This window comes from Littorina saxatilis, linkage group LG13 (genome assembly GCF_037325665.1).
Source record: "Littorina saxatilis isolate snail1 linkage group LG13, US_GU_Lsax_2.0, whole genome shotgun sequence".
NCBI lineage: Eukaryota > Metazoa > Mollusca > Gastropoda > Littorinimorpha > Littorinidae > Littorina > Littorina saxatilis.
Genome location: NC_090257.1, coordinates 37,058,583 through 37,070,821, shown reverse-complemented (window position 1 = coordinate 37,070,821; position 12,239 = coordinate 37,058,583). Strand labels below are relative to the sequence as shown.

Here is a 12,239-nt window from a genome sequence, read left to right as displayed (position 1 = left end):
TATGCAGTGTTTTGGTAGTGTATTTGCTTTTCTGCTATGAAGCTCATTTGGAGTGATACGCTGATCGAAGTGGGGTACCCTATGTGTGACATCAGCCGTATGCAGATTACGCCTCAGAACAATCTCGCATTTCACAAAGACAACAATAATTTGCAACATTTCAAGAACTGCATCAGTTTTATTAGATACTATTTCAACAAAAACAGCACAAACACGACTATTATCAACAACACAGAACGGGAGGTAAGTCTTCAAAGACGCACCAAGTGTGCGTTCCCGTTTTTGGACGCCATTTTTGCTAGCATTTTCACAGTACATCTTAATATTTCCAGATCTATTGAATGATTTTGGTATTTTCTTTGATTGTGCCGATTCTCCTATCTCTCTGGCATGTACTGGGTGCTTTGTGACCAGTTTCTCCCCTAGACTGTATTGAACAATGCGTCCGTGTGAGCTGACCCCCACTTGTGACCAGTAGCAAAGAACAACTCACATACGCCCACAATTTACAAACATGGTGGTTATTTTTGAGTCACTTGAGAAAAAGTGACTCTATGTAATCGGTCAGTGTTAGTCTGTCCGGCCGGCCGGCCGTCCGTCCGTCCGGCCGGCCGTCCGTAGACACCACCTTAACGTTGGACTTTTCTCGGAAACTATCAAAGCGATCGGGCTCATATTTTGTTTAGTCGTGACCTCCAATGACCTCTACACTTTAACGATGGTTTCGTTGACCTTTGACCTTTTTCAAGGTCACAGGTCAGCGTCAAAGGAAAAATTAGACATTTTATATCTTTTCTCGGAAACTATCAAAGCGATCGGGCTCATATTTTGTTTAGTCGTGACCTCCAATGACCTCTACACTTTAACGATGGTTTCGTTGACCTTTGACCTTTTTCAAGGTCACAGGTCAGCGTCAAAGGAAAAATTAGACATTTTATATCTTTGACAAAGTTCATCGGATGTGATTGAAACTTTGTAGGATTATTCTTTACATCAAAGTATTTACATCTGTAGCCTTTTACGAACGTTATCAGAAAAACAAGGGAGATAACTAGCCTTTTCTGTTCGGCAACACACAACTTAACGTTGGGCTTTTCTCGGAAACTATAAAAGTGACCGGGCTCAAATTTTATGTGAACGTGACTCATTGTGTTGTGAATAGCAATTTCTTCCTGTCCATCTGATGCCTCATATAATATTCAGAACTGCGAAAGTGACTCGATCGAGCGTTTGCTCTTCTTGTTATTTTTATTTTTTCTCAATTTTTGTGTGAATTACTTTTCTTCAAAATATAGGAAATTGAAACCTGTTCTTGAGGTTTAGGACTGCTACAAAGTATGCAGAGAAGTATTGAACATTTCATGTCAGCTATGTCAGAATGCACTTTTGTAGATTCATCAAAATTAAATTTGAAGTAAGTCCGGAAAGGAGGTCATGTGAACCGTCGCGATATAACCCTTCGTGGTTGAAAACGACGTTAAACACCAAATAAAGAAAGAAAGGTCATGTGAATTAATTGAAAGGCATTCAATGTTTTTAGGATGGGGGTGATAACTTTCAAGTGAATGAAAATCTTTTTTATGTTTGTACACATTTTAGATAAGGTCCTGTACTCTTTAGGCTTTTGAAAGTCTTTAACACTAAGATTCCATTAACACTTTGCATCTGTAAACGTCAATGTCGATGTTAAGTATTTATGAAACCTTAGTTTTACTTTTAGCATTAACATTTTCTAAAACGGGTTTCTCTTTGCTGCAGTAAAGGCTGTAGAACATTCATTTTACTGATGGACACGTTTTAGGTGAAAGCTTGTTAAGAGGGGATGGACCCCCCACGGGTTAGGGGGAAGAATTTACCCGATGCTCCCCAGCATGTCGTAAAAGGGGACTAACGGATTCTGTTTCTCCTTTTACCCTTGTTAAGTGTTTCTTGTATAGAATATAGTCAATGTTTGTAAAGATTTTAGTCAAGCAGTATGTAAGAAATGTTATGTCCTTTGTACTGGAAACTTGCATTCTCCCAGTAAGGTGATATATTGTACTACGTTGCAAGCCCCTGGAGCAAATTTTTGATCAGTGCTTTTGTGAACAAGAAACAATTGACAAGTGGCTCTATCCCATCTCCCCCCTTTCCCCGTCGCGATATAACCTTCGTGGTTGAAAACGACGTTAAACACCAAATAAAGAAAGAAAGAAAGGTTTTAGGTGAATGGGGGATCTTCACTCTGTAACTTTTAAGGAACAGTGCAAATTTAATCAAATCAATTCAGACAGCTTTTTAAAACTGTTGTGTCTTATTCAGGATCAGGGAAGACTGACACTTTGAAAGCGCCATTGTTCTGTATTCATCAAGCCGTTCTCTGTGGCATGAAGTTAACATTGAAACCAAAGACTGGATAGATGGTCCTTGGTTAAACTAAACATCAAGACTTATTGGCCGTCTTTTTGTGTGGTTTATGTTTGTAACTACTTTCCTTTTTTCATAGAATTTTGTTAATTTATATTTTTTTCTTCTTTTTTTGTTTTAACAATGCAACTGCAAGTCCAATGTGTGCTTTTATTGATAAAGTGAAATTGCACTGCTGTCACAAAAGTGGTGTCATTTTAAGAACCTCGGTTTTCCTCCCGGCGTTTTCATTTTCAGTCATGATACGGTACCGTTCATGCTGTCATTGCCCTCGTGCAAAGTATTGATAACTTCATCACTTTCTAAAGGGACCATTTCAAGGGCAAAGTCAACTGAAAACTGTGCTGGCCTGTATGTTGAAATGATAGAAACCAACTGATAATGGTTTGTTTAAAGTTGCTGGAAAGAACACCTCCGCAGTATCTTAGTTCCAATGAATCAAATCCTGGTGATTGCTTGTGAATTACTGCTGTGGGTGAGAGCTGAGTTATTCACTTCAACGACAGTCTGGCACACGAAAGACAATTCTCGGCGTTATCTTCTTTTTCTTAAACTATGCACGTGGCCTTAAAAGCCAGATGATTTGAGCCGTATTGACAAAATGGAAGCGTCTTTTCAGCTCCTTGCTATTACTAGGTGCCAAACCTATTTATGAAAATGGGTGAAATGCCCACCCACATTACCTTGAAGTGGTCCTAATTGTTATTACTGACTTGTGAATGTGTGGTATTGGAAGCACTAGTTGTGACGAGAAAAATAGGCTTTCATCCACACACACCTATGGTTTTTCTGTTGTAAATAAGAAGTGGAGGTTATTCCAACAAAGTATGGGTAGGATGCAATTTATTAACTCAACAAGATACATTGGAATAGAAATGTAAAGATTTTTCATATTGAAATGATCCCAAAGCGTCCCGCTGACTGACAGATAGTAATGCAGTCAGCGACGCATCCCAAAACTGTGATTAGCCGACTGTTCGAGTAACCTTCACTTTATGTGTTGCTATGGGGTGTTTTTTTCAAGGCGAAAAAAAAAATGAAGAAAAATGTAGAGGGAGGTTGGTGCTTTTGCAGACGCCTCGTCTATGTGCAACACTCGACTCTCTTTCTGCCGACTCAGCAGCTCTGTACATGTATCTGCTCTGCACGGCTGTCTGTTGGCAAGTGTGTACAAGTTCCATTTGCTAATAAAACAAAAAACAAATCTCTGTGTGTGTGTGTGTGCGTGTGCGGAAGTTTGCTTGCGTTTGTGTATGTGTGTGTAATAACTAAAACATCAACAAGAACAATTATGATAATAATTATGAATGTGTGTGCCTGCATTTATGAACTGATAAAGAGTATTTGAAGATTACATATGAAGGATTTTTTTAAACTATAACTTATTGTTCTAGTGTATAAATAAAACACTCAGTGTATGTTTGTGCATTGATAACATAAACATGAACTAGAACAGTAATAATGATACAGAGGTACCTGCGATGAGAGGACACGTCTCAAGTCTCATACACCTGTCCCTGTATTATCCTGACCAAAATCAATCAATCAATGAGTCTTATATCGCGCATATTCCGTGGGTACAGTTCTAGGCGCTCTGCAGTGATGCCGTGTGAGATGAAATTTTATACGGCCAGTAGATTGCAGCCATTTCGGCGCATATTTACCTTTCACGGCCTATTATTCCAAGTGACACGGGTATGGGTAGACAATTATTAACTGTGCCTAAGCAATTTTGCCAGGAAAGACCCTTTTGTCAATCGTGGGATCTTTAACGTGCACACCCAATGTAGTGTACACGGGGGGAGGTTCGGACACCGAAGAGAGTCTGCACACAAAGTTGACTCTGTGAAATAAATTTCCGCCAAACCTGGGATCGAACTCACGCTGACAGCGGCCAACTGAATACAAATCCAGCGCGCTACCAACTGAGCTACATCCCCGCCCCAATGAAGCTGTCAGGCCACCTGCAATGGAGGGACACTTGGCTCATCCCAAGGGTGTCCTTTCATCACAGGTACCACTGTATTGATAATGTGAATCCACCACAAGGCTGATTCCGTAGCGCGGTGTGGTGGTTTGAGTGCCTCGATGACCCGGAGAGCTATGCCAGCGGGAGTGTAAACTCCTGGTAGGGCCACCCAAGCTGGACAGGTCAAAGGGTAGAGGTCAGACTAATTCAGCCACCTCTCCCCGAGGGTAATGGGGTATGAGAAGGATCACTCGGACAAAAAACCAAGGACGGGGGACGTTCTGCAGCCATGGACGGCAAGTCTCCTACGACAAGGAAAAGTCGGAGAAGAAACCACTGCTGAAGACGGATGCGCTGGGCCAAAGTGCGCGTAACGACAGTGCAGCGCATTTCACTCCCATGATGGACAACGACGATAATGTGAATTGGTGTGCCTGCATACATTAAGAGAGTTTGAATATTACCTGTGAAGTGTTTGAAGCTTTAACTTATTGTTATATCGCACAGAGAAAACTGTGTGTGTGATTTATGACATAAACAAGAACAATACTTATAATACAATTGATAATGTTAATTTGTGAGCTGCATACATGAAGAGTATCTGAAGATTACAAACGAAGCCTTTCAAACAGTATAACTTTGTGTAAAGAACATGGATTCAACGCGACAACTTTTACGTCTGACTTACTGCAGGGTAATATTAGTGTTACGAGATACAAATCTCTTCAGATGATGATGTTAAGTTTTCTGAACTATAACATGCTGTAAAGAATGGGGATTTAGTGTGAGAAACTGTTGGCACCTGGTGCTATACAATGTGCATGGGTGTGATTTATGCCGGAAATCAGGATTCACCCCCCGCGGGTTAGGGGGAAGAATTGACCCGATGCTCCCCAGCATGTCGTAAGAGGCGACTAACGGATTCTGTTTCTCCTTTTACCCTTGTTAAGTGTTTCTTGTATAGAATATAGTCAATGTTTGTAAAGATTTTAGTCAAGCAGTATGTAAGAAATGTTAAGTCCTTTGTACTGGAAACTTGCATTCTCCCAGTAAGGTCATATGTATCGATTGGAGATTGGATTTCCCTTCTTTGAGTCATGTGACGTCAGAGGCCGACAAAACTTTATAATTTGGCTTTTCAGGTTGACCGAAACTTCAAAGGAACTCAACAAAAAAAACGTCATGTGTTTGATTGCATGTGTGTGTGCTGTCCAATGTCAAAACAACAACAAAGTGAGTACATGACGTGTATTTTGTAGTTCCTTTGAAGTTTCGGTCAACCTGAAACGCCCAAATATGAAGCTTATGTGTTTGATTGCATACATGACTGTGGATTGCATGCATGTGTGTGTGTGCTCGTTCAATCGTCAAAACAACAACAAAGTCATAAGTACCTGAAAGGAATTCGATCGATACATAAATGTTATTTGCGTGTTTGACCAAAATATGACATTTTACACAGATCTCGACAGTCATTGTTCACCTCGACCGCTAGCGCGGTCTCGGAGAACAATGACTGTCTCGATCTGTGTAAAATGTCATATTTTGGTCAAACACGCAAATAACGTATAATATTGTACTACGTTGCAAGCCCCTGGAGCAAATTTTTGATTAGTGCTTTTGTGAACAAGAAACAATTGACAAGTGGCTCTATCCCATCTCCCCCCTTTCCCCGTCGCGATATAACCTTGAACGGTTGAAAACGACGTTTAACACCAAATAAAGAAAAAGAAATGGTGCTATACAATGTGCATGGGTGTGATTTATGCCGGAAATCCGGATTCGATTATGGCTTCTTTTTTTTTGGGGGGGGGGGGGGGGGATTTGGTTTAGGATTCATGACATTTTTCAGTCCCGCCCATGCATGTGTAACAAATGTGTGTACCTGAACGTTTATTTTAGTTCAGTTCTGTTCAAACAAATTCATGGAGCACGAGTGCATGTGCATACACCAAAATCACCAGCTGAATGTTTCAGAAATGTTCAGGTTTATTGACGGTTCAATGACAATGTTAAGACATTCAAATCAAATAAAAACATGAAATATTTGGTCCTAAAACAGCATAATACAAAATCATGTAGCACATTTACATTCCGAACATATATATAATACACCAAAGTAAATCATGAATAAACAAGGTGGGAACCATTTTCTGCTTTTGCAAATTAAACCACTCGGTAAAAAGGTAAAGCTTCAGCATGTTGACCTCTTTCGAGCATAAACTACTACAAACAACAACTTTCTGTTCATTTATGATCAAAGTATACAGTGTTGTGCGCATCTCTCAGTTTAGAATGATCATTATGAACAAATACATTTTTGAACAAGTCCCATATTATGTAACTATTGGTTTACAGACAGTCTCTCTCGCTCTCACACACACACTAAAACACAAACACACCCCATATATCTGCATTACAAATACCCATTCACATAATTATAACATCAATGTAATGTGAAAACAAGGAGGTGGGAGACAGTTATACATTTCCATTGACAACATCAGACCAAACCAAAATAAAAGAAATTAAAATACAATTATTTACAACTTCACAAAGCATTTTTTTTTTTTTACAATAAGAGCTGATAGCTTTGGTTACTGCAGCATTGAGAAGGGTTCATAGAAAATAAACATACATTTTATTCTTCTTTGCAAGTTGTTTTCAAAGAAACTATTTCCCCAAAATAATGAGAATAATCTCAAACAGTTTGTGGTAACTCTGTATCACAATTTGTGTGAGAATCACTGCAGTACATGATACAGTTTGAAGAAGGGTACAAATACAACCAGTATCACAATGATGATCATATTAACCTCCCAAAGTTACCACAGAGAAGTGAAATAAATCCACTTTCGTCAGCAAAAAAAATTACACAGTAGTGTCTCTCAACAGATATGAAATACATAAATTTGTATTCATAACCTCTCATCAATTTCCACATGTACACATATAAACATGCGGGCTAACTCATCTAATTTTGAGTCCCTTCCATTCACAGATACATGTAGTGTTATTCAGAAACCTTTGGTCTGTGGCATCCAGGCACCAGTGGTCCTTGTTTGTTACACTTATTAGGCTAAATAAAAAGATATGTTGGTTTAGGGTAACCCGACCAACCCTACTTATTAGGCCAAATAAAAAGATATGTTGGTTTAGGGTTACCCACCGACTCTACTTATAAGGCAAAATAAAAAGATATGTTGGTTTAGGGTAACCTGACCGACTCTACTTATTAGGCCAAATAAAAAGATATGTTGGTTTAGGGTTACCCACCGACCCTAACACTTTTTTTTCATTTCTCAAAAAAACACAAAAAACTGTTGGCCCATTTTGTGAACCATACCGAGACTAAGGGAAGTAACCTTTAAAATCGACTAAATAAAATTGGAGAAAAAAAAAAAAAAGCCGACCTATACTGACTCTTATCTGTTTGGGTCACTTTACCCTAAACCAACATATATTTTTGTTTGGCCTTACCTATGTTCTTGTTGCAATGAAATAAATCAACCCTAGTACGTTGTAATTGTACTAGTACATAATTATGTATGACTTGCTGTTTTCTCTGTCTCCTGCTTACTTCTCTGAACTCCTCACCGTCTATTCTCCAGCAAGACAACTCCGTGCCTCTTCTGACTGTCACATCCTTACCATCCCACACACCAAAATCAAAACATACGGACAACGCACTTTTACTTTCTGCGCACCCACACAATGAAATTCTCTCCCCTTTCACATCCGCCACTCTGTCACCCCAAGCATTCAAACGAGCACTTAAAACACACCTCTTCAAGAAATACAACCCCTGATTTTGTTTTTCTCAGTCCATCAGTAGGCTACATGTAGTGTATTTGTTGTTTTAGTGATAATGTGATAATGTGATAATGTATATAAACATCTAGGGCTGTTTTTCAGTATTGTTGATAACATGTTCTGTCTGATTAAGGGTATTCAGCTGGTATTTCCTTGTTTTCACTACCTATTTTATTCATGTTTTTATTACTTAGTTATAGGGGAAGAATTTTTTGTAATGTATGTTTGATGGTGTATGCTTTTAATTAAGCGTTGTTGACTATGAATGTAGATGTAAATGCTTGAATAACTGAGTTTTAATTTTTAAATGTGTCAAGCGCAAAGAGCATAATTGTAAAGTTATGATGTTGCGCTATATGAATGCTCATTTATTATTATTATTATTATTATTATTATTATTATCTCATTTTGTCACACTATAGTAGAACAGCTGTAATAGTGTTCTTTCAAGACATTCTGTGACACTATAATCATACATCTCTGGTAGTGGTACTGTTTTCCAGTCTTCTCTTAAACAATAGTCAGACATCCGTGGTACTATTTTCCAGTCTTCCATTAAACAATAGTCAGACATCCGTGGTACTATCCTGGAACGCCGAAGAAGAAGAAATCCGTGGTACTGTTTTCAGGTCTTCTATGAAACTGTAGTCAGACATCCGTGGTACTGTTTTCAGGTCTTCTATTAAACTGTAGTCAGACATCCATGGTACTGTTTTCAGGTCTTCTATTAAACTGTAGTCAGACATTCGTGGTACTGTTTTCAGGTCTTCTATTAAACTGTAGTCAGACATCCGTGGTACTGTTTTCAGGTCTTCCATTATACTGTAGTCAGACATCCGTGGTACTGTTTTCAGGTCTTCTATTAAACTGTAGTCAGACATCCGTGGTACTGTTTTCAGGTCTTCTATTAAACTGTAGTCAGACATCCGTGGTACTGTTTTCAGGTCTTCCATTATACTGTAGTCAGACATCCATGGTACTGTTTTCAGGTCTTCCATTAAACTGTAGTCAGACATCCGTGGTACTGTTTTCAGGTCTTCTATTAAACTGTAGTCAGACATCCGTGGTACTGTTTTCAGGTCTTCTATTAAACTGTAGTCAGACATCCGTGGTACTGTTTTCAGGTCTTCCATTAAACTGTAGTCAGACATCCATGGAACTGTTTTCAGGTCTTCTATTAAAATGTAGTCAGACATCCGTGGTTATACTGTTTTCAGGTCTTCTATTAAACTGTAGTCAGACATCCATGGTACTGTTTTCAGGTCTTCCATTAAACTGTAGTCAGACATCCATGGTACTATTTTCCAGTCTTCCATTAAACTATAGTCAGACATCCGTGGTATTGTTTTCAAGACATTCTGTGACACTGTTGTACAATGTAAATCTGTACTGGCATGGTTACTTCCCTTGTTCTATTTAAGTCAATCTGTTACACTATAGTAAAACATCTCTGAGAATGTTTTTAAGACATTTACACTATTGAAAAACATCTCAAAATGTTGTTAAGACATTCTGTTACCCTATAGTCAGACATCTCTGGTCCTGGTTACTTCCCTTGTTCTAAAGTCATTCTGTTACACTATAGTAAAACATCTCTTATAATGTTTTTAAAGACACCCCTATTCTGTCACACTATAGTCAGACATCTGTGGTAGCGGTGTGACCTGTCTCCGTTTCATTCTCGCCGACGTAAACGCCGCTCTCACAACTTTCTAGCCAGGACGCGCTTCTCTGCATCGGTTTGTGGGAGCCCGGGCCGCTGTCGTACATCAAGCTGGTGTTCTCGCTGATCTGGAAGATTTGAACCCTCGACAGCTGGCCCCAGATGAGCATGTAGTAGCGGGCCACAGTTGCCCCCGCGTGGCACAGGAACATGAGACAGAGAAGCGTGATGACGATGGCACAGAGAGAGAAGAGAGAGTGCTTGACGGTGCCCAGTAAGGGAGACAACTGCTGGGCCACCATCTCGTCTAGGTTGCCTGTGCTCAGCTCTGTCGGGGAGAAAGAGAAAGGTATTGACAATGTTATGGCTTAGTTTTAAGGAAATATTAAGGCTAGAACGTCACACATATACAGTCTTGCTTTAAGTCTCTCTCTCTTTCACACTGACACACACACAAACACATCAGTGGGCACACATGCACCAACACACACACACAGACACACACATATACACCAAGTGCAAACTTAGTTAAAGCTTAGTTAAAATTGACTGTAATGAGAGATTAAACCCCACACATAAACACTAACCCAATCTTCTAAACACAGATACAGGCAAAAACACACACGCATACATATACACACAGACAGACACAGACAGACCGACAGAGAGACTGACCCACCCACCGACAGACAGACAGACACACATATACAGACACACACACACAATCTCAAAAATAACATAAAAAATTACAAGTAATGAGCTACGTAATACATACCCACTGACAATATGACGTATACATGTAAACCACACATTACACATACACAAGTCCGCCCCGTGATCGGGAGGTCGTGGGTTCGAACCCCGGCCGGGTCATACCTAAGACCTAAAATTGGCAATCTAGTGGCTGCTCCGCCTGGCGTCTGGCATTATGGGGTTAGTGCTAGGACTGGTTGGTCCGGTGTTAGAATAATGTGACTGGGTGAGACATGAAGCCTGTGCTGCGACTTCTGTCTTGTGTGTGGCGCACGTTATGCCCCGGTCTCACATCTACGAATGTCACCCGACTTTAGGTAGTCGGCTGGAAGTCGGAAGAGGTCGGAGAGTTCGTGAGAATTAGCAATTTTGTTTTTGAAAAGTCGGTTAGTTCGGAAGGCCCTTCAGATGGTTTTGAACATGTTCAAAACAGTCGGAAGAGCCTCCCGACTCAGATGAATAGAAATTTGTCGGGTGGTTGTCGTAAGCGTGTTGGTTTAGTCGTAAGGCGATTCTGATTAGTCGTAACGGTAGTCGGAAGACTCGTAAGGGTGGTCGGATTTGTCGGTAGCATAGTGTCGTTCGGATTAGTCGTAATGGTGTCTGATTTGTCGTTAGGACAGTCGTTAGCTAGTCGGTTTAGTCGTTACACTGGTCGTGAGAGTCGGCTATTGTTCGGAAGTTTTTCAGCTGATAATCGGGCCTGTCGTAACTGCAGTCGGAATTGTCGTTACTGCAGTCGGAAGTGTCTGGACACATGTCGGATTTGTCGGCCCTAAAGTCGGGTGGTTGTCGTCTGCTTGTCGGCTACATGGTCGGATCAGTCGTAAGGACGGGTCGGGAGTGAAATTTGGAGCCGAATTTGCATCCGACACTTCCGACCTAGCCGACTTAACTATCCCCGACACTTCCGAAAAATCGTATATGTGAGACCCAGGCATTATATGTCAAAGCAGCACAGCCCTGATATGGCCCTTCGTGGTCGGCTGGGCGTTAAGCAAACAAACAAACAAACAAACTAACAAACACATACACAACATGAAACATGAGAAACTTACCTTGATATAGTTGTGGCTGAGCTGGCAGAAAGTTGCACGCCTGCCAGGTAGGGAGCAGGGGCAGGGGCAGAGAACTGTAGCTGGACACATTGCAGGCCGGAGTGCCGGCCCCTTCACAAACACGCTCCAACAAACTGACCAACAGCTCTCTCTGTAATTCAGATTAAACACAAAAGGTGGATCAAACCGTGTGCAGATTATCGACTGTATTGATCAATATCTCAATTATGTGAATGGAGGGGACTCAAAATTAGATGAGTCGGCCCCCATTTCTATTACATAGTGTACATGTGCAAATTGGTGAGAGGATAATCCGATATTAATATTTCATTTCTGATGAGATAGAAAGAGAGAGAGAGAGAGAGACAGGGAGAGAGATAGAGAGAGAGAGAAAGTTGCATGATTATAAATACTGTTACAGTTTCAGACAAAGCACATGCTTTTATGATTTCTCAAGGACAGTCCACAGATTTTCACGCACTAATTTACATGACTTCCATGGCAGAAAAACTAAATACACTGTAAAGGGGTCCACCTGTTCTGAGACCTCTGACAGCGTGTATACGACCCACTAGCT

The 12,239-nt window shown here is 40.4% G+C and overlaps 1 protein-coding gene across 1 annotated transcript in view; it reads right to left on the bottom strand.

The window, feature by feature from the left end:
- Positions 1-6,188: 6,188 nt before the first annotated feature.
- Positions 6,189-12,239, bottom strand: part of LOC138945879 (uncharacterized) — a 131,317-nt gene continuing 125,266 nt past the window's right edge. Inside the window, exons 19-20 of the mRNA XM_070317400.1 lie at positions 11,663-11,813; positions 6,189-10,179 (exon numbers count right to left, since the gene is read on the bottom strand). Coding sequence (XP_070173501.1) covers positions 9,827-10,179; positions 11,663-11,813 — 504 coding nt within the window. The 3' untranslated portion in view covers positions 6,189-9,826. The remainder of the gene's footprint in view (positions 10,180-11,662; positions 11,814-12,239) is intronic.